The sequence below is a fragment of the Hirundo rustica genome, chromosome 5, assembly GCF_015227805.2.
Source record: "Hirundo rustica isolate bHirRus1 chromosome 5, bHirRus1.pri.v3, whole genome shotgun sequence".
Lineage (NCBI taxonomy): Eukaryota > Metazoa > Chordata > Aves > Passeriformes > Hirundinidae > Hirundo > Hirundo rustica.
Genome location: NC_053454.1, coordinates 8,635,349 through 8,657,579, shown reverse-complemented (window position 1 = coordinate 8,657,579; position 22,231 = coordinate 8,635,349). Strand labels below are relative to the sequence as shown.

Sequence of the window (22,231 nt, the reverse complement as noted above, 5' to 3'; positions counted from 1 at the left end):
GCATGCCTTTAGTGTATAAATCAAATCACTTGGTTTAAGGAAAAATGCAAAACGATTGATGCAGAAGCTCTACATCATCTACACTGAGACACATGAAAATAAGTCAGGTACATACACTGCCTTAAAATATGTCTTTCCCTCAGGAGATACAGTTGCAGGCAAGTTTCCTAACAGATTTAAAACTCACATGAATTCAGATCTTCTCGTTCCAGACACATTTTCCTTCAAATCACTCACAAGAAGGATTAAAACCTTTCACCAAAAAAAAATAAATATATATATATATGTGTGTGTGTGTGTATATATATATATATATATATATATATATATATATATATAAATAAATAAAATTAAACCAAATCATTCCTGTTTAATTTTGGCCTTATGCTATACAGACATTTATAAACACTGCCCATTGAGTAAAAAATTTTGATTTTATGCCCTTATTGGGCAAGATCCACCTTCAAGACACAAAACAGCATGGAATTAATACCTCAGCTCCTCAGATCAGCGTTCAGTCTAGAAGACAAGCTCACATATACCATCACTTGAGGAAGGCTGTCATGCTTTCAGTTCTAGAGACAGCTCATAAGATGCTGCTGTGGGGGTTCACCAAAACCTTCTCCATTCTGCAGGTCAGATGTATTTCTTGACAAAATACAATCTTGTATCAACGCAAGCCTGGCCACAGTTTAACAACTACATTAAACAGAGCAGCAAGGCTTTTCTATGGAGAAAGGTTTTGGTTTTTTCCCAAACATATGATAAATACAATCTGGCTGGTTCTCCGTAAACTTATGAGAATCACCTGGCTGAAAATTCAGGTTTCAGCACAAGGTTAGCACCATTACAAAGGCCAAGGTACTTCTGAATGCAAACAGAAGCAAAAAATGCAAGTAGTACAATAAATAAACAAAAGATATCTATAGATTACAGGTGATTATGGCATTTATAAGATAATAGTCCTCACACTCCTGAATTCAGCGACATGGAGTTGGACTTCAGCAAGGCAATACTCGAGTGCTCTTGCTCATCTGACTGTCAAGGCAGTAACCCTGCAAGCAGTTAAAAGCTCAGCTCTCTACGTGAACATTTGTGCCATTTGTTTATGTGCACAATCATTTATTGTTCCCACAGCTATAAGCACTCGAACAACTGGTTCTTCACACGGGCTCTCTATCCAGCTCCAGCGATCATGTGCACATGCAGGAATGCCAGTGCACACACTCGGCACAGCCTCTGCACTTCACCAATTAGGTGTGGAATGGAAAGCTTGTATCAGCTCAAGTAAATGTAACTGAGCCGAACTGAAATTGATTCATCTGCTCTCGCAAACATTGTAACATCTCTGTATACATTCTGAAATGTCTCTGTAACCAGCCAATGAACAGGGTTTACGAGGGAAAAAAGCCACCAGGAACACTGCAATTTTACAGTCAACAAACAACGATTTTTTTTTTAGCATGATAGTACACTAAGAGTGTAACAGATAATACAGAAATAAAATTCCTTTAAGCTGATTGTGAAACCTCGGTTGTAATTGCCACATTTGAAATAAGCAAAGCAGCAGCGTGTATCAATTACTAGACCTGTCGTGTTGTGTTTATTTAGTAAATGCAATTATTTAAGATTCCAACTTGCCCACATGCATTCTCCTTACAGTTCATTAAATAAAGGACAAAAAGGCAGGCATTGTGCATAATTCCGTACAAACACAGGAAGACATGTTTCCTGCCACAATGAGTTTACAGCAATTTAAAGCACAATGCAATAAGAGCGCAATAGAACATAGGAGGCAAACGAGGGAAGAACTGACAACAGTTGAAAGCAACTACAAAAACTCTCAGCACTCGCATGTTAAAATTCATGTTTACTGCTGGTGGACTTTCTCGGTATGAGTGTGCCTTGTTTTCCCACTTCTCCTACCCCAATATAATTAAAGAATTTAGTTCAGCTCAACACCCAAACTACAGTGATCTGAGCAATCTCCACAGAATTATCTTCCTAGTTATGAACACACACAAAATAGGATACCTTCCTTGTATCATCAACACTGTTCTGGAATATTACCTTATATTGCAAGCAAAAGTAGGATTTATTTTGCTTACAGAATTATTACAATTGTTTTCATGTCGAGACAGATGAAACTCAGTATTTGAGTGGACTGCTTATTTTCTGTGAAGAATACATCATTAAGACAATTATTCTGAAACAAGTATCTTGCAGGACTCACTTAAGCAAAACTGTGATCACATTCTGCTACTGAAAAGGTTCCTTCCTTCTAATCCATCCTTGGACTGCACCTAGCAATTATCAAATCTGCAGGAGCTTACTGACCTATCTGAAAGCTAATTTGGGGAAAAAAAACCCAAACCCAAACCACATAGCAACATAAGAAAAAAAAAAAAAAAACAAAAAAAAACCAAAAAACACACCTCAAAAACCCACATACGCTAGATTGGGTCATGCATCCAGCTGGAAACTACCTCACCCAATCTGCAACCACAGGCTAGAACCATACAACCAAGAGCTGGGGGAAAAATTGTTTGAGGCATGACCTTAATCAATCATGACACAGAGGATACTTTATGCCTAACAGCGGTCCCAATTCTCATTTCCAAAGTGCCATAGCAGTATAAATGAATTTTCAAGTGGATGCAAATGGACCAGGTATGTTTGAAATGCACTCTTGGCATAGATCCTCACCTGGAGTAAACTGCCACTGACTTCAAAGGAACAACGTATCTACCCTTTGGGTGTATTTTTTTGAGACTATTACTTTAGGCAATGAAAAAAGAAAGACTCCTAAGCAGTTTAAAACATACAGGGATTAATTTCTTTCCTTCCCAACATCACCGACTATGTGTGGGATGCTGAAATGAATTTGGGGCTTACATATACGCAAAGGATTTACTGAGTGACTGAAATAAAAACAGAAGAGATAAAGAGAAAAGTGAACATAAAATAAAAATGGGGGTGGGGGGGACTTGTTTTTTCAGAATAACCTTGTTTATATTTATTATTTCTCTCCATTTATGGGACAAATTCTTCAATGTCCTTCAAGTGAGGCTAATTTCAAATAATCTTCTGTTGGCAAAAATGAATGTGGTAATTTCTCTGCTCTTGTACACAACTAGAAAACATATTGTTGTACACTACTCTTTCACACAAATCTGAGTATGGAGAACATGGACTAGCTAGTGTGAAAGCCTGCAATCTCAGCTCATACCTCACTACCACTTAACACCTACCTGGTTTTGTAGCTCAGTTCCTGCACCTCAGCACTCTTAAGATCAACTTTGAGTTTGCTTTATAATCTTGTTTTTCTACTGAGTCACCTGTGCTTCTTCCACCATTGGGTTCACCTTAAGAGGAAGTTTTCCCTTTTTCTTTCCCACATACAGGTTTCTCTCAAAAAGTAATGTGTGCACAAAAGAAAAGAGCAGGATTGACACAGTGGGCTACTTAACCCAGAGAACTGGAACAGGGAATCCCAAAACACTTTGCACTGCAGTTGCACTGCAGTTTTCATCTGAAGGCAAGTCCCTCCATGGACACACCGGCTTTCAGCACAAGCAGGTCAACTGAAAAACTGGACAAGGACAGAAAAACTCCCAGCACAGCTCCTGACTCCTCAATCTTTCATCCGTGAGGTACCAAAGTGTACTTTGTGCCACTGTATCATCTTCTAGTAGTAGGTACATTCAAGAATCATACATAATGTTATCACTAACACTCACATGTGCAAAGAACTGGCATTTGATTATTTACCAAGTGGCTTTAAAAGAAGATAAGGAATCTTGATGACTTCCCTTCTTATCATAAAGAAGTGTTGCAGTTGCTACAGAGACATTACAAGTCTTTAACAAAAAGAGACAGACTTCTATTAAAATGGTGTTTTATTAAAAGCTATGAACATCCTCTTAGAAACAAAATTTAAAGTATTAAGGCTGGGGGGAAGCTGGGGTTTTGTATGACCTGAAAAATGGAATTAGTAAACTCCTATAAATAGGTGTTATCCTCATGCAAATTGAATTAGAAGATTCACGCCTCTAATGAAATAAGTCAACAGTAAGACTGAGTGAGAAGATAGACAGCCTAGAAACAGACAGCAATAGCACTTTATTTTTATTGTATAGGAGAAGAAAGTAGCAAGAAAATATTCATTTTATCTGAGTTCCTTGCTCTCTAATAACATAGATCAAATTTACTTTCTATGTATCAAATCAGATTTAAATGGTAGACATGAACCTCGCTGTTCAAGGTGTGTTGATTTTGCATCTATAAATGTAAAACCCAAATGATACTCACATCCTAACAACACTCACATCCAGAAGTATTAGAGTACCTAAAATTAGAGGAAAATTATGTGTACAAATCTGGGATCGTGATTTTGATTGTTAAATCTAGTTTATGTGCTCAGGTAAGATTTGTTGTTATTTTATTGGGAATTTCTGAATTCCCATTAGGCACCTGCCATACTCTTTCACCAAAAGTGGACAGGTACACATCTTTTATTGTTTTTATATATACAAAATGAAAATTACATACCTCAGGGATTAAAAGACTTTGTAAGATGTATTCAAGGGTACAACCTTTTACTACTCTCATCTTCATGAGAAAAGAGTCTCAAGTTAGACTAACCCACGCAAGCCATAATTAAGCCCCACATATTTGACATGCACCTCAAACAAAGAATAAGAGCACAGTAGTATACATGTTATTTTATTTGCTTGTACAACTGATATGTTTATCAGTTGTGAGAAGGGGAACACCTTCTCTCACCCACACTGAGGAGAAGGATTATTGACATGGCTAAAGCCTTTACATGAAAATAAGTGAAGCTGCTATTGTATATTAGCTTTGGATTTTACTTTCTTCCATGAGAAATAATTCTGCACTTTTCCATGCTATCCCATCTCTCTATACACTATAGAGTGTGAGAATAGGAAAGTGGGTAGGAAAGTAATTTGAAAGTCTGCTCTTCGTCCCAGTTGTGAGGTCCTTTTAGCAAAGAATATATTAAAACATCTATCTCACACACTAAGTTTGCAAATTCCATTGCCTTGCAGTCTATCAGGAACACAAGAATAGAGCTGGGACAGGGATTTTATGGAATAGTCCCGACACATGGAGTAAACCAGACATTCCCAGACCAGCCAGAACATGCAACAGACAGAAAATACTTTCATTTCAAGGACTGTTTTGAAAAGTGTGACATGAAAAGTAGCCCATGCCGAGGGATTGAGACCTGAAGAGGTAAAAGACCTTCTACCAACTGATCTAGGGAGTTCTAGAGTTTCCAAGCCAGAATTCACATATTCTGTGCATGCTTACACAACAGAGTCCAAGCCAATTGAAGGTACAACGAGAGTAACAAATTATTACCATTACTTTTTTAAGTTTCATGTCAGGTAGAACTGATCTTCGCATCAGCTGCTCTCAGACTTTCATTTAGTTCATTAAAATATCTTGTTTGGTCAGTTCTACCACTATAATTTATTTTAAACATAGTGAAACCGTAACTAAAGAGGCAGCCTGACATTAAGCAGCCACTTTAAAGCCTCTGCAGATTACCACTCCGCTCTTTGTGGTGAGGGTTTGGGCACAGTAAACTTTTGAGCCAGATTCCACTTTCCCTTCCTTTCTCAGATCACTTCAATGCAAATTCCAAATTCAGGCAGCACCACCACAGACATGTTACTGTCAGTGAAACCAGCCAAAACATGTCCTCTAGTCTGAGGTGGTCTCTTCAGCTAAGGTTGGAAGATGGCCCAAAATTGTGATCACTGTTCTGTTTCTAAAACCCCACTTCAAAGTCAAAAAGCAGATTTTCCTCTCTTGCTGCTTAAGGCAAATTTAACTGGATACACATATGGCGTAAGTGCCAAACCCATTTAGAGTTGGAGGAACTTGCAAAACATACAGAGGCAGATTCTGCTGCTCTTACTCACTTTAAACAGCTCCAGCTCAACTAATGGGACTCCTCAACACAATTAAGACAAGCAGGATCCAATCCAAAAAGAATATGCACATTTCATAGTTGAAAAATATACTCTGCACAAAGCACACTGGTAATCCAGGGAGACTTTCAAGTGGCCATTTAATGGACAGTTATATACACGAAAAAGCAGTAGGACCACCTTCGTTCAGGATGGTTTTTTTAAACAGCAACCACGTGCTGTACTAAAACTAATTATCTACCCAAAACGTTTGTTTGCTGGGGGGAGGAATCTTCAGCTCAAGGTGTTCCGGGGAGTCAAACTATAAGTGATAATCTAATGGAAAATAGCACAGTTTTGTGTTAGGAAAACACAAAATATTCGACTGCAAACTACAGGTCACGTTCAACAGCTACGTTTTTCACAGGCAGGAATTTCAGCAACGTGGAGTGCAAGGTTTTTCCGAAGAAAATTTATGTCACTTTATCGTTTATATTCATATGCATTTGAATTTATAAACAAACTGAGAACTACAGATTAACGACCTTTTTAAAACATCCGGTAAAAAACACTAATAGAATCAAGGGGGAAGAAGGAAGGGGTGTTTTTTTCTGAAGCAAAGCCACAAGCCAGTAACTCCAAACAGATCCCGCGGGAGGAGCAGCGCAGGTGCCTCAGGGCACTGCCCGGGACTCACTGCCCGCCCCGGGAGGGCTCCTGCCGCCACCTCGAGGGGTCCCCGCCCCGCCCGGACCCCTGCCCGGCAGCCTCTCCTCCCTCCCAGCCTCTCCTCCTCCATCACTTCCTCTCCCCCTCCTCGCGGGCCCCTTTCCCCCTCACTTCAGACCCTTTTCCTCCCCCGACATAGGTCCTCAGCCCGCCCCGCCTCGAACTCCCGCTTCTCCTCCCTCTTCGTCTCGCCTCGCGGCTCTCACCCTCCCGGGCTTTCAGCAGCACCGTGTTGGCCACGATGTTCTCGATTTCCATGGTCGGGGGCACCTTCCCCTCAGGGCAGCCGGAGCGGGGGCCGCCCCTACAGCCTCCTTCGCCCCCTCCTCCAGCCCCGCCACCGCCGCGGCGCCAAGCCTCGGCTCATCCGGCCCCGGAGGACCTCAGCACTGCGCTCGCCTCTTCCCCATCACCCGCTGCTCGCCCCGGCACCGCGCTCCCCCTCCCCGAGGGCGGAGACGGGGAGCGGGCAGCGCCCGCCCGCCCCGGCCATGGCTCCTCCGCCCGCCTCTGGCAGCACCGCCCCTGTGCTGCCACCCCCTCACTGTTATCGGAACTGCAAGTCCCAGCAGGCAGAGCGCGGAGTGCGCTCAGGACACGCGCGCGGTGTCTCGCGGGCCTGCTGGGATATGTAGTGCATCAGACCCTCCCCGGGCTCGTCCCAAAGCGGGCGGGGAGCGAAGAGGTAAATATCGCGGTACTTGGCGAAACTCTCGCGAGAGGTGGTAAGCCGCCGGTGCGCATGTGGTAGTGGTGGGCACGGTGGGTTGAGTGGTGTGCTGGGGCCACGCTGCTCTCTCCTCTCTCTTCTCCCTCCTCTCCTGCGCTCTCTCCTCCGCTTCACGCCCCTCCGGCTCTCACGGAGCTGTGGCGGAGGGCAAGAGTCAGGCTAAGGGGGAATTCGGGGGGGTTTACGCGTCCCCGCGCGCCATTTTGCTCGCCCCGTTGTCACCCCCAGTCTTGGCACCGCACACTGAGGGCTGAGCCGCTGATTCCCCACGGGTAGCCGGAGCAGAGATGGGGAAGGCGGCGAAACGGAAGAGAAAGGTGTCAATGCCCTCGACAGCAAAGGGCCCCGTGAAGTCGGCGATGGCCGTAGTCAAGAGCAACCCCTTTGAGGTGAAAGTCAACAGGCAGAAGTTTGACATCCTGGGGAGGAAGACCAAAAATGATGTGGGGTTGCCTGGCGTCTCACGGTCCAAGGCCATCAAGAAGGTAAGAGAACATCCAGAGCAGGGAGGAAGGATGGTATCTGTGCATGTAGGGAGATGATAAGGCTGGAGCTCTCAGCTGAAATAAGCGACCACCTCTCTTGCTCACAGGAGCGGCCGCTCACCTCTGAGTGCTCAGAGGGTGATGGAGAGCTCGGGGAATGGCTCCTGCCAGTGCAACCCACAGGGTTCAGTAGTACAGGTCTTCCTTGTTACTCATGTGGGAATGGTTCTCAAGTTACCCGGGTCCAGAATACAATAGCACGTGTTCTCGGCGGGTGAGTACTGGACCAGAGTCGGTGTTCATAACATTGGTCGGTTCTGGTGATCACAGGATGTTAAGCTTCTTGATGATGTTGTGGCGTTGGTGAAAGATTGAAAGGGCACTAAGGAGAAATGTGTAGCTGTAAAGAAACTAGTGTTGATCTGGAAAACAAATGCAGGTGGTGTTTCTGTGCACTGGTTAAATAGTCGTGTTGTAGGGGTATGTTGGGATGTTATGATCTGTCTCCTGCTGTCATAAGAATGACCGTACAGCTTAAGAAAAGTAAATTTTTTGTCTTCAGCCCTTGTACTATTTTCAGAATGCCTCTCTTTCTTTCTCTATTGCCATCAGTAGCTACCTGACCAAAATCTGTGATGCATAAGGGAGAGTGTGTCATACTGGGATTCCAGTAGCCTGCCTTTTTCTTGGGTGAAACACTGGACTTTTTCGTGGTCTGTCACTTCAGACAAACCAGTGAAGAAATTAAAACCCCTGTAGATTAAGTTAAAGCTGAAAAAAGTGTAATTTGAAAGTATATCCCTGAGATTCTCTGACATGTTACATACATGCTGTTGAACAGAATTTAAAGCACTTACTAGAAGGGCAAGTGCAGCAAAAGCGAAGAGGTAGTTTACCATTTTACGTTATTGTGAAAGGTGATGCATTAAGTATTTTCTTTTTTATCAACGGGAGAAGTAATCAAATAATTGAGCACAAAAATACCCACAGAAATGCTTTATGGTACCCAGTGAATTAAGAGGATGTTCATATAGAATATCTCAGCTGTGCGGTATATGGTCATTGTAAGAAGTTAATAGAAGGTAGTACTGGCACAATATTAGATGAAACCTGAATTTTAATGTCACTTACAGCAGCATGTGAAAATTGTGAATGCTCAGTGAGGCTGCAGAGGTCTAGAGCCCAGCCTTTTCCTCTAGTGCAGCACTTTTTGAAGTTCTGGTAGTATGAATAGCGCAGTATCTTTCTGTAAGAATCAGTGCTTTAAATAAAAATGGATATTTCTTCAGCCTAAACACAGCCAAATTTTTTTCCTTCTTTAGAAACGATATAATATCTTCAGCATGAAATTATCAGATTTTTTTACTGTTTGTTATTTTAGAAAACTTCATGGATATGGTACATCACATTTTAGAATTTGGAGTTTTATTTTATAATAAGAAAAATCAGATACTTGTCATAAACTAGGTCACTGGCATTGGAAAGTAAACCTTTCTCCTTACCTGTCTCAATAGTAGAGCACACAGTAAGTACCTTGTATAGGTGTGATAAGTTTCTTTTAACTGGCTTGATGCTTGACCTCCCCATGCTCAGCAGTGACACCAGGCTAGATGTGTGGATCCACTCAAGGCTTTTATGTCTTAGATGAAATCACCAAAAAAAGTTCAGCTGGCTTTTTTTGCTTTCTTTAATGTTATTTTTAGTTTACTCAGCTTGAGACATATCAGAATCCTTCTGTGTAAATGCACGGGTTTTGTATGTGATAAAATAAAGGTGAGGTACAGTGTAACATTCTGTCTTCACTTGGGTGCTTATAAGAGAGCTTGATCTGAGTGTATTGTATGGGCTTCCCATCTTTTTTTCATGTTAATTTTTCCTTCTCTTTCATTGCATTCTGGTAAATTATTTATCCTGTGATGGCAATATGATTGTGTTGACAGGATACCATGGACTCTTTTTTACGTTGACTTTGGAAGTAGTTACTCTCTGTTCTTTTAATTTCATCTCCTTTTGTCTTTTTCCTTCTAGCGCAATCAAACATTACTGAAAGAATATAAAGAAAGAGAAAAGACAAATGTGTTTAAAGATAAACGTTTTGGTGAATATAACACCAAAATAACTCCTGAGGAAAAGATGATCAGACGATTTGCTCTGGAAAGACAGGTAAGCAATTAAACAAACAAACGAAAGCCAAACACAAAACCACAAGGCACACTTGAATTTTTAGGTTGGGAGTGCCCCCTTAATAGAGAGTAATGCTTTATTTCTGATTTTATAGGTTTGGAACTTAGGAAAAAGGAATTTTTTTTTTTGTGGAAATAGATAATTTTTAATTAAATCTTTTTGGTTTTTCAAGACAATTGTTTGAAGCAGATTTCTTTGAGCACTGGCATGCAAGAAAGCAAGTTATGAGCAGATTCATTGATTAGTTAGTTTTCTTTGACTGCTTTGTTTTAGGAGTTAGATTAGGAAAAGGTGGTCACCATCAAGTATATTCAGTAGCTGAGTAGAATTTTGTAACTTGCTGCCATTTTGTACTGTGAGTTGAATGTGCAGTTCTATCCTTTCTGCCTCATCATACTCAGTCCCCAGAATTAAGCAGTGTAATTTTTATAGGTTGGACTCTGTTTCATTAGGCCTGAAAATGCAGTAATTAAACGTTGTTTAATGTTTAAATGATGTTACTGCTACATAAAAAAAACTGCAGCTTCCCTAGATTTCCTGAGTTAGTCCATTTGTACACTAGTGTAAGTGAGACATGACACACTTTCACTTAAAATGTATTTGAATGAAAATATTGGTCTGGCAGTGCTCTTATTCCACTGTTAAGTTCCAGCAAAACTCTGGAATAAGAATCTCCTGAACTAGCACTAAAACTAAAGGCTGTGCTATTTTGTTGCCTGGGAACTAAAGATCTTTAGATATTTCATCGGTTTGCTTTACTGTTCTTAGCAAAATTACGGAAAGAAGAATATCTATAATCTTAATGAAGATGAGGAATTGACTCACTATGGCCAATCTTTGGCAGAAATTGAAAAACTAAATGATATTGTTGATAGTGACAGTGACACGGAAGAAAGAGGAACGCTGTCTGGTAAGAAGTGCCAGCTGGTGTTTCACTGGTAATGTTTTTACTGGTAAACATGCACATCATTTGTTCAGTACTGTCTCTCATTGAGAGAGAATATCATGTTCTTGGTTAGAATGTTTAAACCAGATTTGATGACTTTGTAGCCACACACAGTCCAGCTCTCTGGATTTTAGTAGGGGTGAAGTAGGACATACTACTGGCAAGCTTCTTTACTCTGTGAGCTTGTCAGCATAAACAGGTACCTGGATTTTGAGCCCTTTGGCCAGAATCTGAAGTATGAGTTTTCTGCTTGCTTTCTTGCATCTTTGGATCTACCTGTTGGATAAATACTGGGAAAAACATGATCTTACCTCATACCAAGTATTTGTCAGTGTAAATTATGTGTCTGATGTAATCTCTTTTGGTATGGCCATTCCCATAGGGGTGGGACTAATGCATGATTGATGCAATAGTTAAAATTTATCCCATTCTCAAGGAATAGGGAGATACTGTCCCAGCAGCAGCACTCTTGCAGTCATGTGTGGATTTGAAAGATTTACATTCTACTTTTTTGTCCTAGCTGAATTAACTGCTGCTCACTTTGGAGGGGGTGGAGGCCTCCTTCGTAAAAAAGTGTCAAGTGAGCAACAAGATGAAGAAGAGGAAAAACCCAAGTCTAGGAAAGAACTCATTGAAGAGATGATAGCCAAATCTAAACAAGAAAAGGTGAGTGTTTAGCCCTGAAGTTTTAATGAGCACAATTAAGAATCTGTCACCATTCCTGTATTTGTAGAATAGAATAATAATGGCGTAGAAAACAAAGGAGGAAGCTGTCTGAGAGGAGTCCAAACTCCTTGAATAAAGTGTGACTTTGTAGGCATTTTAGATATAATTTGTATATCTGCCATTCTCTTGTATCCCCCAAATCTCCCCTTTGTGGTCACAACTGTTTTCTGAGTGCAACCCTTGTATCATTCAGCATAGCTCTATACTGCTTCTTCCACAGAGAATGTTTGCAGCTTCAAAATGTTAAGTATTTGAAATTATCTATTTGTTAAAGACAGCATTTTGGTTTTAAGTTGTAAATGCTATGCCATGTCCATCTGAACATAACTGCTGCATTTGTTTTTGTTTTATTTTTCCAGCAAGAGAGGCAGACTCGGAGGGAAAGTGCCTTAGAACTGACAGAAAAACTTGACAAAGACTGGAAGGAAATCCAAACCCTTATTGCCCGCAAAACCCCAAAGTCAGAGAGAAAGGACAAAGAAGTAGAAAAACCCAAGGTGAGGTTTTGACTAGATTAAGTTTCTTGGTTCTAGTAACTTGTAGTTTTGATTTGTAGTGGCTGAAGTATAAGGCCAAGTTCATCACTTCAAAACAAAAGTGTTTGCTGCCATTCACATTGAAGGAGTGCTACAGTTTTAGGACAGTATGATTAGTTGGAGGAATATAGGGTTTTGTATGATTTCTCTGATTTTAAGTAGTTATGGTTTTTCTTTAGTTATCAAGTGAGAGGGAGGTTGCAGACTGAACAACACTCTTGACTACAGCTTATTTGCAGGACAAATAAATTTTCTTGAAAAATTAAAATAGTTAAGAACACTGACTTATTTTGAGTACCTTTGGAGAGTTCCTTTGATAAAACAACTTGTACTTGACAACAGACATTTCCTTGTAGAAATTGGGTTCTGTCCCTTTCAGAAAGGGAATAAAAATAATTTACTTTGGTCTCATGCTTTTTCTATCATTTATATTCTATACTAAGGAAAATAAACTTTTAAATCTAAGAATAGACATTGAATTGAGCTTTTTTCTTTTTCTTCTTGAAATGTGTATTATCTTGTAGAACATTGTGCATTTCCATTTATTGTTTTGCAGTAGAATCCAGATTTTCTAACATGGGTTAATTAGTTCAGTCTTACATTAAAACTGATCGCAAAGTACAACAGGAGATACTGGACCAAAAGTTCATATTTTGGTGTTTTGATTTTTGGGTTTAAGTTGATCCGTAGCATGTTGAAGCTCATTGAGTATCAGCATCCGTTTTTATTTTCTTTAAGCTAGAATTCTGTGTAGTGGAACTAGCAAAGGCTTATTTCATATGACAGCATAAAGTGAAATGTAAATTATAAACTTAATAATTTATTAATTCTGGCTGTGTTTTGTTAATAAACAATATTTTGAAGTGTTTTTTAAGCTATAAGTAATTCAGTTATTATTTAAGATACCCTTTTGAAGTTTTTCAGTTGTGAGTAACTTAAGTAAGGAAGGGGGAAATTCCAGGAGAATTTCTCTTTGTCGTAATTCTGAGTTGAATGTTCTTGCAGCTTGCTTTGGAAGTAGTCTTTCCCTTTTATCTTAACAGTCTGATTTCTTAGCTGTTAGTCTGGCAGAGGGATGGCTGCAAAGCAGAATAATAAAACTTAAGATAATAAACAACTGTATAAATATTTCTTTAGCCTGATGAATATGATATGATTGTTCGAGAACTTGGATTTGAGATGAAAGCAAAACCTTCAGAAAAGCTGAAGACAGAAGAAGAATTGGCCAAAGAGGAGCAGGCCCGACTCCAGAAGCTCGAGGTATACCATTTATGGCTGAGATTGTTTGAGGCCTGTCTTTTGGGAGTGACTGCTTAAGTTCATTGCTTGACCTTAGATTGTAAGTGGCTGTACTAAACTGCAATTTGTCAGGGGGTGAATTCAGGAAATCTTCTGTTTGTGTTTGTAATCTAATATTAAAACAAAAAAAAAAACCAAAACCCATAGGCCTAGTATGTGACTGTGGAGGTTTATGAAATGAGTCAATCTTCCTTCAATAAAAATGTAATGTTACTTTGATTTGCCTTTTAATGTTTTAAATTATTCAGAGTTGAGGGGTGCTTCGAAGTTAGTGGAGTATCATGCTGCACAGCAGTTGAATTAATACACTGGGCAAGTCATTTGTTGTTTTCTTCTACTATTGCAAGAGCCTTTGAGTGGTAGCGTGTGCATAGCTTTGCTTTGCAGAGGGATAGGAATGTCTTGGGAAATGTTGCATGCTATTTCTGTTACATGGAGCAGAGTCTTACGGGAAGATGGAATAATTTGGTAAATGTTTCACTCTTTTTTTTCTTTCCTTTTTTTTTTGGTATACCAAGAACATATTTAAGACTGTAGGGAGTTCAGTACCTTGAGATTACATCAGAGCAGCTCAGTATCTAATAGCAGAACAGAGACTTTTTCTTTTCTGCTCTTTCCATCTTAGTGTTTGATGCTCAGTCTATATCCCAAAAACCTTGGGATGTGGTTGTGTTCACTACAAGCTTGTTGCACGTGCACCAAACAGATAGACACTGCAGAATCCTGAAACACTTTAGAAGCTTTTATTTTGTAGTAATAATGTCCCATAAGCAAAAGAGATGCATTTTAAAATAAGAGAACATACTGCTTCTGGTTTACCCAGTTTTAAAGCCTTTTAAATAAGCTAATCTGTGCTCTTATCAGACTGTACTCTCTGCAAAAAAAAGGTATTGTCAGCTTTTGCCCATAATTTCTCAAGTTGCTGGGTTTTTTCTTTTCACCAGTTTTTGAGTAATCCAAATTAATTGCTTTTTCTTTGTGTTTTCTTAGCTGTAGTATTTGAGAGATCTTCTGTTTTGGTGTAGTTACCTGACTGATCTAAATGCCTCATGTCTGTGTGTGGTATTTCTTGTGCAACACAGGCAGATCGATTGCGTCGAATGCGTGGAATAGATGAAGACGCAAATAAAAAGAGACCCAGCCACATGTCAGCTGATGATCTGGCTGATGGCTTTATCCTGGATAAAGATGACAGACGTTTATTGTCTTACAAGGTAAGGTTTAAAATTTCTGATTTTTCAGAGGTCTGTAAAGAAGATTAGGAAAAACAGTTGGCAAGTGAACTCTGTGGAGACATTTAGTCCAGCCTCCTGCTCGGAGCAGGGTCAACTATGAAATCACCAGTTTACTCAGATCCAGTCTGTTGTTGGAAAATCTCCAAGGATTGAGGCTACTCAGAGAGCTGTGCACTGACTGCCCTTATTCTGAGGAGGCTTTTTTAATATCCAGGCTGAATAAGCCAAGCTCTGCCTCTCCCTACAGAGCAGGTGCCCCAGCCCCCAGTAGTCTTGGTGGCTTTCTGCTGAACTTGCTGCAGTTTATCAATACCTTTATTTGGATTTGTATTGTATTTATGCTGTGTTCTGTGTGGTATTACAAGTGTCAAGTCTCCTGACTGTGTTCTGCTGTTGGAGTAGCCTTCTCTGCCACTGACCTGCTGGGTTGAAGAGGAGGCTCTTTAGCGTTTCTGGTTTGTTTTTTTTTTTTTTTTTTTTTTAATTTTCACTGTATTGATACAGCTTCCAGCAAATTTTATTCTAAAGATGAGTAGATTTCTGACGTATCTTTGATTAAGGTGGCAGAGCAATATAACCTTAAAGCTGATACTATGGGTCAACCTGACTGTGGTGCACATGGGTGTTGATTCTGTCCTCTCCTTGAAGGGGACAATACCAACTGTGAATGTGAATTTAAACTGATGATTAATAAAATGAGGATGGGACCAGATATGTATCTGACATGCTATTTTAACACGTAAAAGAAATACATTTTTATATGAAGAATGTTTCTGTAAGTGATGTTGAAGTCTTTTTTGTATCATCTCATCTACTAGTTTTCCTTCTGTGTGATTTCTTTTATTCCTCATATACTACCTCTTCTTCCAGTTTCTTACAGCCTCTTGAAAATACCCTACTTTTTATATCTGAATGTATGTTCTCTCCCTAATATCCCTTCTTGGCTGGCACTGCTGGCATTCACTGCCTGGTCAGGGTAGCAAGGCTGAAATTCTCTTCATGCATATTTAAGAAAACGTTGCATGGTGACTGTGGTGAGGTGCTGCCACTTTATCAGTGTTTTAACTGGCTTGTTTTCTCTATGAACAGGATGGAAAAATGAATATTGAAAATGAGGAGGAGGAAGGGGAGGAAGAAGAAGGGGAGGAAGGAGAGGAAGAAGATAATGGGAATGAAGAAGAAAGTCAGGAAGAATCTGCAAGTGAAAATGAGGAGGATAATGTTGCAGATAGCCATTCTGATCTTGAATCTGATCTTGAGAGCGAAGAAGAAGCTGCAGGGAATAAAGAAGAGAAGAAACACAAGGCAAATGAAAATGAATCACAGAATGTGGAGAAATTAGTTCCAGAGAGAGAAGCTGCCAAATCAGAGCTTCCCTATACATTTGCTGGTAAGCAAAGGACTGATCCAGAGATCCCTTGTTGTCAGGGGGTTTGTAACAGCCAGTCAGTCTCTCTGCCTTGTAGGTCTTGCATTCATTCATTAAGTTTTGCTTCATAGTTGTCTTCTACTATTTGAAGAGCAGCCAGTAACTGCTGTTCTTAGTGAGCAAACCTAATTGTGCTTGGGGAAGTAGGAACCAGATCTGTTTCATCCCAGAGCAGTTTCTGTGGCTCTGAGCAGTGTCAGAATTCTAAGATAAAAACAGGGGAATGAAATAAAAATACCTGTGCTCCTTTCTGAAGGCAACCAGCTTATCCAATCCAAAGAGAAGCCAGAACAGTATTTTATGATCCATACTTAGAGTTTCTCTGGTGTTTGGACTGACATTTTTGTCAGAAGATGCTTGGAGAGCCAGGATTCTGAAGTCTAATCCCTGTGATGTAGCATTCCATTATTGTAGTCACTCAAAGTTTGGCTGCTCTTGGGTCCATGCCTAGCAGGAAGGAGGAGACATGTTTCAAGTAGTACACAAAACATTCATTCATGTTAAGTGCATAATTCATCTAACTATTGTCCTGGTGTAGATTTCTTTAACAAAAGTATTTGTTGCAAGATTAAACAACCTTTCAAACAACTTCCTTGAGTGCTTGTGTTTTTCCATCAAAAGAAGATGACTTACTACACAAAGCTTTTTGAGTTGCATTCAGGATTTGCTTTAAGCAGAAAGCAGTCATTAAAATAGCTCAAAAAACCACAACGGGTTGGGATGTCTTCTAGCATGTTGACTTCTATAAAAAACTAAATATATGCCAGGGTTGTTGGATTTTTGTTGGTTTTTTTTTTTTTAAATCCTGTTTGTGGCCGTATTGTTACTTAATGTTCTTCACACGCAAGCTAATTAGGTGTGAATTAAACGTAAAGATAACTGTATTATGGTAAATTTTTGGTTGAATGTGTGTTTAGGTTTAATTCTGCTTTGTGTCAACATAGTTGTGCTGCTCAGTATACATGGTAAATAGAGGATGGCTTGAGTTTTAAGCATTGAAAAACATGTTCTTTTCTGACTTTATGTTTATAGAAATAATGCTACATATATGCTAATAGATTATTAGTCTTTAAAAGGTAATTATTTAAAACATCTTTTGAGGGTTTTTTTTATTATTTAGCATTTTCATTTAATTGAAAACTTGTTGCACTGGAATTAAAGATGTAAAGTTTGAGATTTTTGTGTGGTCAATTTTTGGTTTTATTTTCTAGCTCCTGAGTCCTACGAGACATTTAAGTCCTTATTGGCTGGAAGAACAATAGAACAACAGCTTATTATACTGGAGAGGATTCAGAAATGCAATCATCCAAGTCTTGCAGTGGGAAACAAAGCAAAGTTGGAAGTATGTTTTGTTTTATGTTTAAAATTCCAGAATAAGTTTTAATAGGTATTCAGGGAGAAGTAAAAAATATACATGCTTCTACGTTGTGAGTAACAGTAGAATGAACATGATAATCTTCATTTTCTCAGTCTGTGTCGCTGTTTAAGAATACGTACAATGAAGAAAAACTTAATTTTAACTTAAGTAATTATGCTTCTTGCAGAAATTGTTTGGCTTCCTTTTGGAATATGTTGGAGAATTAGCAACTCTGGATTTACCAGAGCTCAGAACAATTGACAAACTGGTCCTGTAAGTATTAAATCCTATGGACTTTTGCTCCTTCAGGGTTTAAAGAGAAAAGCTACCTAGAGTAAAACTCAACAAGCATTTAGCTTGTTGCTCGTTTCAAATATCCTGTAGAACTTGTTGGCAGCTGATAATGCTCAGCCTTTATGTTTTAACTTTGTTTTATGTGTTACTTGAGCTACTAATTCTACCAAGAGATTTTCAAAACTTCAGAATGTATTTTTTGATCTGCAAGATGCTTTTTGTGGGTAGTGGATAAATAATACCATATATGCATGAAATTTCTGAAGGAGGTTATTTAGACAGCTGATAAAGGATTTTAAGCTTTGCAGTGACACTGCAGTTTCTGCTGCAGTCTCTGTTTTTTCCATGAGTTTTAGTTCTGTGAATTCACTCAGGGAGCTAGATGAAAATGGAATTAAGTGTTATAGTAAGATTATATTGAAGTTCCAACTAAACACTTTGCAGGAAGTTGTCAGTTTGGCATTGTTGTCTTCAAATACCTGACAGCCAGTTAGGCTGTGAGGAGAGAGCCAAGTTTGTCTCAGAGGTATAAAGCAAAGGACAAGAGTCAGTGGGCAAGGGCTGCAACAAGGGAAATTGCAATTAGATTTAAAGAAAATATTTTCTCAGAAAAGGTACTGAACTATGAAATTAGTTTCCCAGAGAATCTGTGAAGGTGGACAAAGCTCAACAAAGCTGTGAGCAACCTGATCTGGCTTTGAAGTTAGCTGTGCTTTAGGGGGCTGCATCAGATGATCTCCAAAGGTCCTTTCCAAACAGAACTGGTCCATGATTCCTATCTTGACTTTGCAGGATAGACAGCTTTCTTTCAAGAAGTTATTTTTATGTAGTTTTCAGCGTATGTTTTTTAAAGGCAGTAAGTTTTTAAAAATCTGTTACATGCAGCATTAGCATTTATTGTTCTATTGCATTCATCAGGAAGAGCTCTGACCCACTGTTACTGTCACACATGGTTTGTACCAGAGGGTAAATATGTCTTGGTTGTCTTTTAGAACTGGGCTGTATTAATATTAATGCAGACAAATTTCACTGAAAATACTGAGGGACCAAACAGATGCAGGCTCCAGACTGCATATGCCTGTAAGGCACTAACCATAGGCCAGGAACTGATCTAACTTTGTGTTTGGGTTTTTTTTCTTGCTTGCAGTAATAATTTTGCTAACCACAAAACATTCCTTACATGTTGTTTAATATTGCCTAAGAGTGTTTAGAATAGTGGGCTGTCTAGTGTAAGCCAGCATGCTTCACTGCAGCAATATCTGAAGTTAGGAGATTCAGAAGGATACGTCATAACTTTAGCCAGTGATTTTGGAGTGTATTTTAAAGTTCAAAATAATTTTTTACTTAAGATTTAGAAGCCTACAACTCAAGGATTCTCTCAAGGGCTAATGAAAAATACATGTCTCTGTAAACGAAATTACAGTATTAATCTATAGTCGGAAAAAGAAACATTTATTGCAGGCAATTTGTTATTGTTACAATGTAGATGGAACACAAGAAATCTTCCTGTGAGTACTTGAAAATCATTTTTTTATTAACATCAGTGGTATAACTTGATTATGACTCGAATCTCTTGTTAATAGGCCATTGTACAATCTTTGCCAGATGTTTCCTGAGGCAGCCAGTGACAGTATCAAGTTTATCCTTCGAGATGCTGCACATGATCTGGAAGAAATAATTGAAGTTAAAGGCCGTGCAACATTTCCAGGTTTAGACACGGTAACAAATGCATATTGCTGGGATTATCTCTGTATTAGTACCGAGTGGTTACAAGTGCAAGATGACATGATATAGTGAATTGTTAGCATTTATGACTTTCTAGGCTTTTCAATATTTTAAGTTGCCTTTCTGAAGATAAGTTGTAACAATCCCCATGAGAACAAAAAACCCCCACCCCTAAGAAACAAACAAACAATACACACCCACATTCTTCAGAACAGAAGTGTGACTGTGGAATTAATAAGGGGAAAAAATGTTAAAATTGTCCCTCCAGTTTTCAGGCAGAACATTGTTTTCCTGATGAAAACTTAAATAGGTAGTTTTAGGAGGAAGTGAGATTATCAGTTATGTTGTGACTTCTATAATTGTGTTAAATACAGATGTTTAAAAAAAAGCGCTCTGTAGGAGTGCAATATCTCTTAGGTTAAAAAAAAAAAAAGAAATGCTCAACCAACCAAGCAAAAAACCAACCGAGAAAATATTATTTTCAATATAAAAATGCAACATTTATTAGTAATTTATATATGATAACAGTTGAATTAGTGACTTGGAAAGAATTTCTTTCCTTGTTGTATTGGTAGTATCCCATTTTCACTTGCCATGTTAAATGTGAACAGATTCCTTTTACAGTGTCCAGGTAAATGGCTGTTGGAAAATTCAAGAAGGGAGCATATGGAAAATGAGTATTTTTAAAACTGTGGTAAAGTTTCAAAGACAAACCATAAATCTAATTCAGAGGGAGTTACTTGTTTTCTGTCAGCTGGATGAATTGCTGCTGCCTAATGGAATAATTAGACTAAAGGAAAATAGAAGGCTTGGTTCTTACGGCTTGGAAGATATATTGAGTTCTTTTGAAGAGTCTTTATTCAGCTTATTTGGGTTTTGTAGGAAATGTATTGTGGAGAGCTTTTAACTTGTATTTTTAATTTGTTACTGTCACCATTATAACACCAGTTGCACTTCTGGCTTTCATTCCCTTCGCTGGACTTTTCCCGGTTGCAGGCCATCATGATCTTTTAGGGTGGAATTATATCACTTTGCATTCTCCAAGCAGTTGTTTGAATGAATATTCCATAGATCAGCTGTCTTAGTAGGCTTTTCATATGCCTACTGTTATCTTAGCCTGCAATTCAGAGTATTTAGTGACCAAAACACTTCAGGAGAGTATTTGTTTACAAAGAGGAACAGAGAGGAGGCAATAAAGCTTTACTTCCATCTGCTTTACTGTGTAAATATGCAATTGAATAATTTTAATAATCAACTTGCAGCTGATGTTTAATTTCCATATGGTCTTGACAGGTCACTTGTAGCTCTCTTGAATAAAAGTGTACCTAATCACTGCTTAGTTCTTTCAGCTGCAACTGTTTGTCCGTGTGTGCCAGTGCCTGAGGATTCTGTGTTGAGACTGGTTGAAAGGTGTCACAGGTCCTGCGTGGCCACTTTCTTCTGTGTTTGTGTTTGTGGTGTGAGAGTATGAGATTGTAGTGAGCTGAGGGAGATCAGATGTTCTCAGGGAGTAAATGGTGTTGGGAGCCAGAGTTCCTTCTTAGTTGTTCTTGTTCTTTCAGCTGCCTCACTCAATCCAATGTTAGACCTATAATGGATGTCTCATAATGGATATTCCTTTTTCTCATCTAACTTAAACAGTTGTCTCAATAAATAGGCCGTGTATCATATCAGATTTGTCAAAATTACATATATTGTAATATTTTGACTACTGTGTGGCAGTTATTCATTCAAAAGTTATGTAAGTATAAAGTCAAGATCCTGGGAATAATGTCTTAACTATATTTTGCTTTATTCTGTTTCATGTGCAATCAGCTTATTTATTTGAAAGTTGTATCTCTGCTGTTTCCAACTTCTGATTTCTGGCACCCAGTTGTAACACCTGCTTTTATGTACATGAGTCAGCTACTTACTAAGGTATGTCTGTGACGCTGTACTTCAGTATATAACTTCACATATGTGATTTCTTCTTTGGACTCCAAATATGTATGTTAGCATTAATGCATATAGTGGAAATGTACTTGCATTTCTACTTTGTGTTTGGTATAGCCACAGATAGTAATTGGAAGGAGGAGTGAAGAGGAAAGCACCCTTGCAGGCTACAGTCCAGCTTAAAAAAATGTATCTCTTCAATTTTTCAAACTGTCACAAAAGAATTCCTTCTACAGTAAATTACATGGGACTTCTAGAATGACTGAAAAGTCATTCATAAGTGGTTTCTTTTCCATGTATTGCATTTCTTTATACTTGAGAGGTTATTTACTTAAAAATTGGCAGTATTTGTTTTCCTTGAAAATGTACCTAATGCAGTGCATTGAGTTAAAATATGTCCTTATTTTTCTATCCTAATATCCTGTTTATATGTTTCAAAAGTCTTGGGGTAATTGTTCTATTGCTGCCCAGTTGCTCTGAGCCTTCTATGTCTCTGGTTCATTTCTGAAGAATTTATTGTTTGTGGTTTAGCACCTTCTAGTGGCTAAATGAGTTCTGATAAACCTCTTAGTTCTACAGTTAAGGAACAGGGAAAACCAGTGTGGTGCTCATCAAAGATCAAAGGCTCTAATTGTATAGACTTCAAATGCTTATAATGCAGTTAACAATCCATCTTTTTGGG

At 38.9% G+C, this 22,231-nt stretch overlaps 2 protein-coding genes across 2 annotated transcripts in view; one reads left to right on the top strand and one right to left on the bottom strand.

Moving 5' to 3' along the window:
• Window positions 1-7,159, bottom strand: part of GRK4 (G protein-coupled receptor kinase 4) — a 34,432-nt gene extending 27,273 nt beyond the window's left edge. Inside the window, exon 1 of the mRNA XM_040064816.2 lies at window positions 6,878-7,159. Within this exon, the coding sequence (XP_039920750.1) occupies window positions 6,878-6,929 (52 nt within the window). The 5' untranslated portion in view covers window positions 6,930-7,159. The remainder of the gene's footprint in view (window positions 1-6,877) is intronic.
• A 221-nt stretch (window positions 7,160-7,380) lies between these two features.
• Window positions 7,381-22,231, top strand: part of NOP14 (NOP14 nucleolar protein) — a 24,554-nt gene continuing 9,703 nt past the window's right edge. Inside the window, exons 1-12 of the mRNA XM_040063785.2 lie at window positions 7,381-7,886; window positions 9,915-10,049; window positions 10,839-10,980; window positions 11,537-11,682; window positions 12,102-12,239; window positions 13,416-13,538; window positions 14,660-14,791; window positions 15,902-16,202; window positions 17,453-17,583; window positions 17,786-17,871; window positions 19,476-19,611; window positions 21,433-21,534. Of these exons, the coding sequence (XP_039919719.1) occupies window positions 7,689-7,886; window positions 9,915-10,049; window positions 10,839-10,980; window positions 11,537-11,682; window positions 12,102-12,239; window positions 13,416-13,538; window positions 14,660-14,791; window positions 15,902-16,202; window positions 17,453-17,583; window positions 17,786-17,871; window positions 19,476-19,611; window positions 21,433-21,534 (1,770 nt within the window). The 5' untranslated portion in view covers window positions 7,381-7,688. The remainder of the gene's footprint in view (window positions 7,887-9,914; window positions 10,050-10,838; window positions 10,981-11,536; window positions 11,683-12,101; window positions 12,240-13,415; window positions 13,539-14,659; window positions 14,792-15,901; window positions 16,203-17,452; window positions 17,584-17,785; window positions 17,872-19,475; window positions 19,612-21,432; window positions 21,535-22,231) is intronic.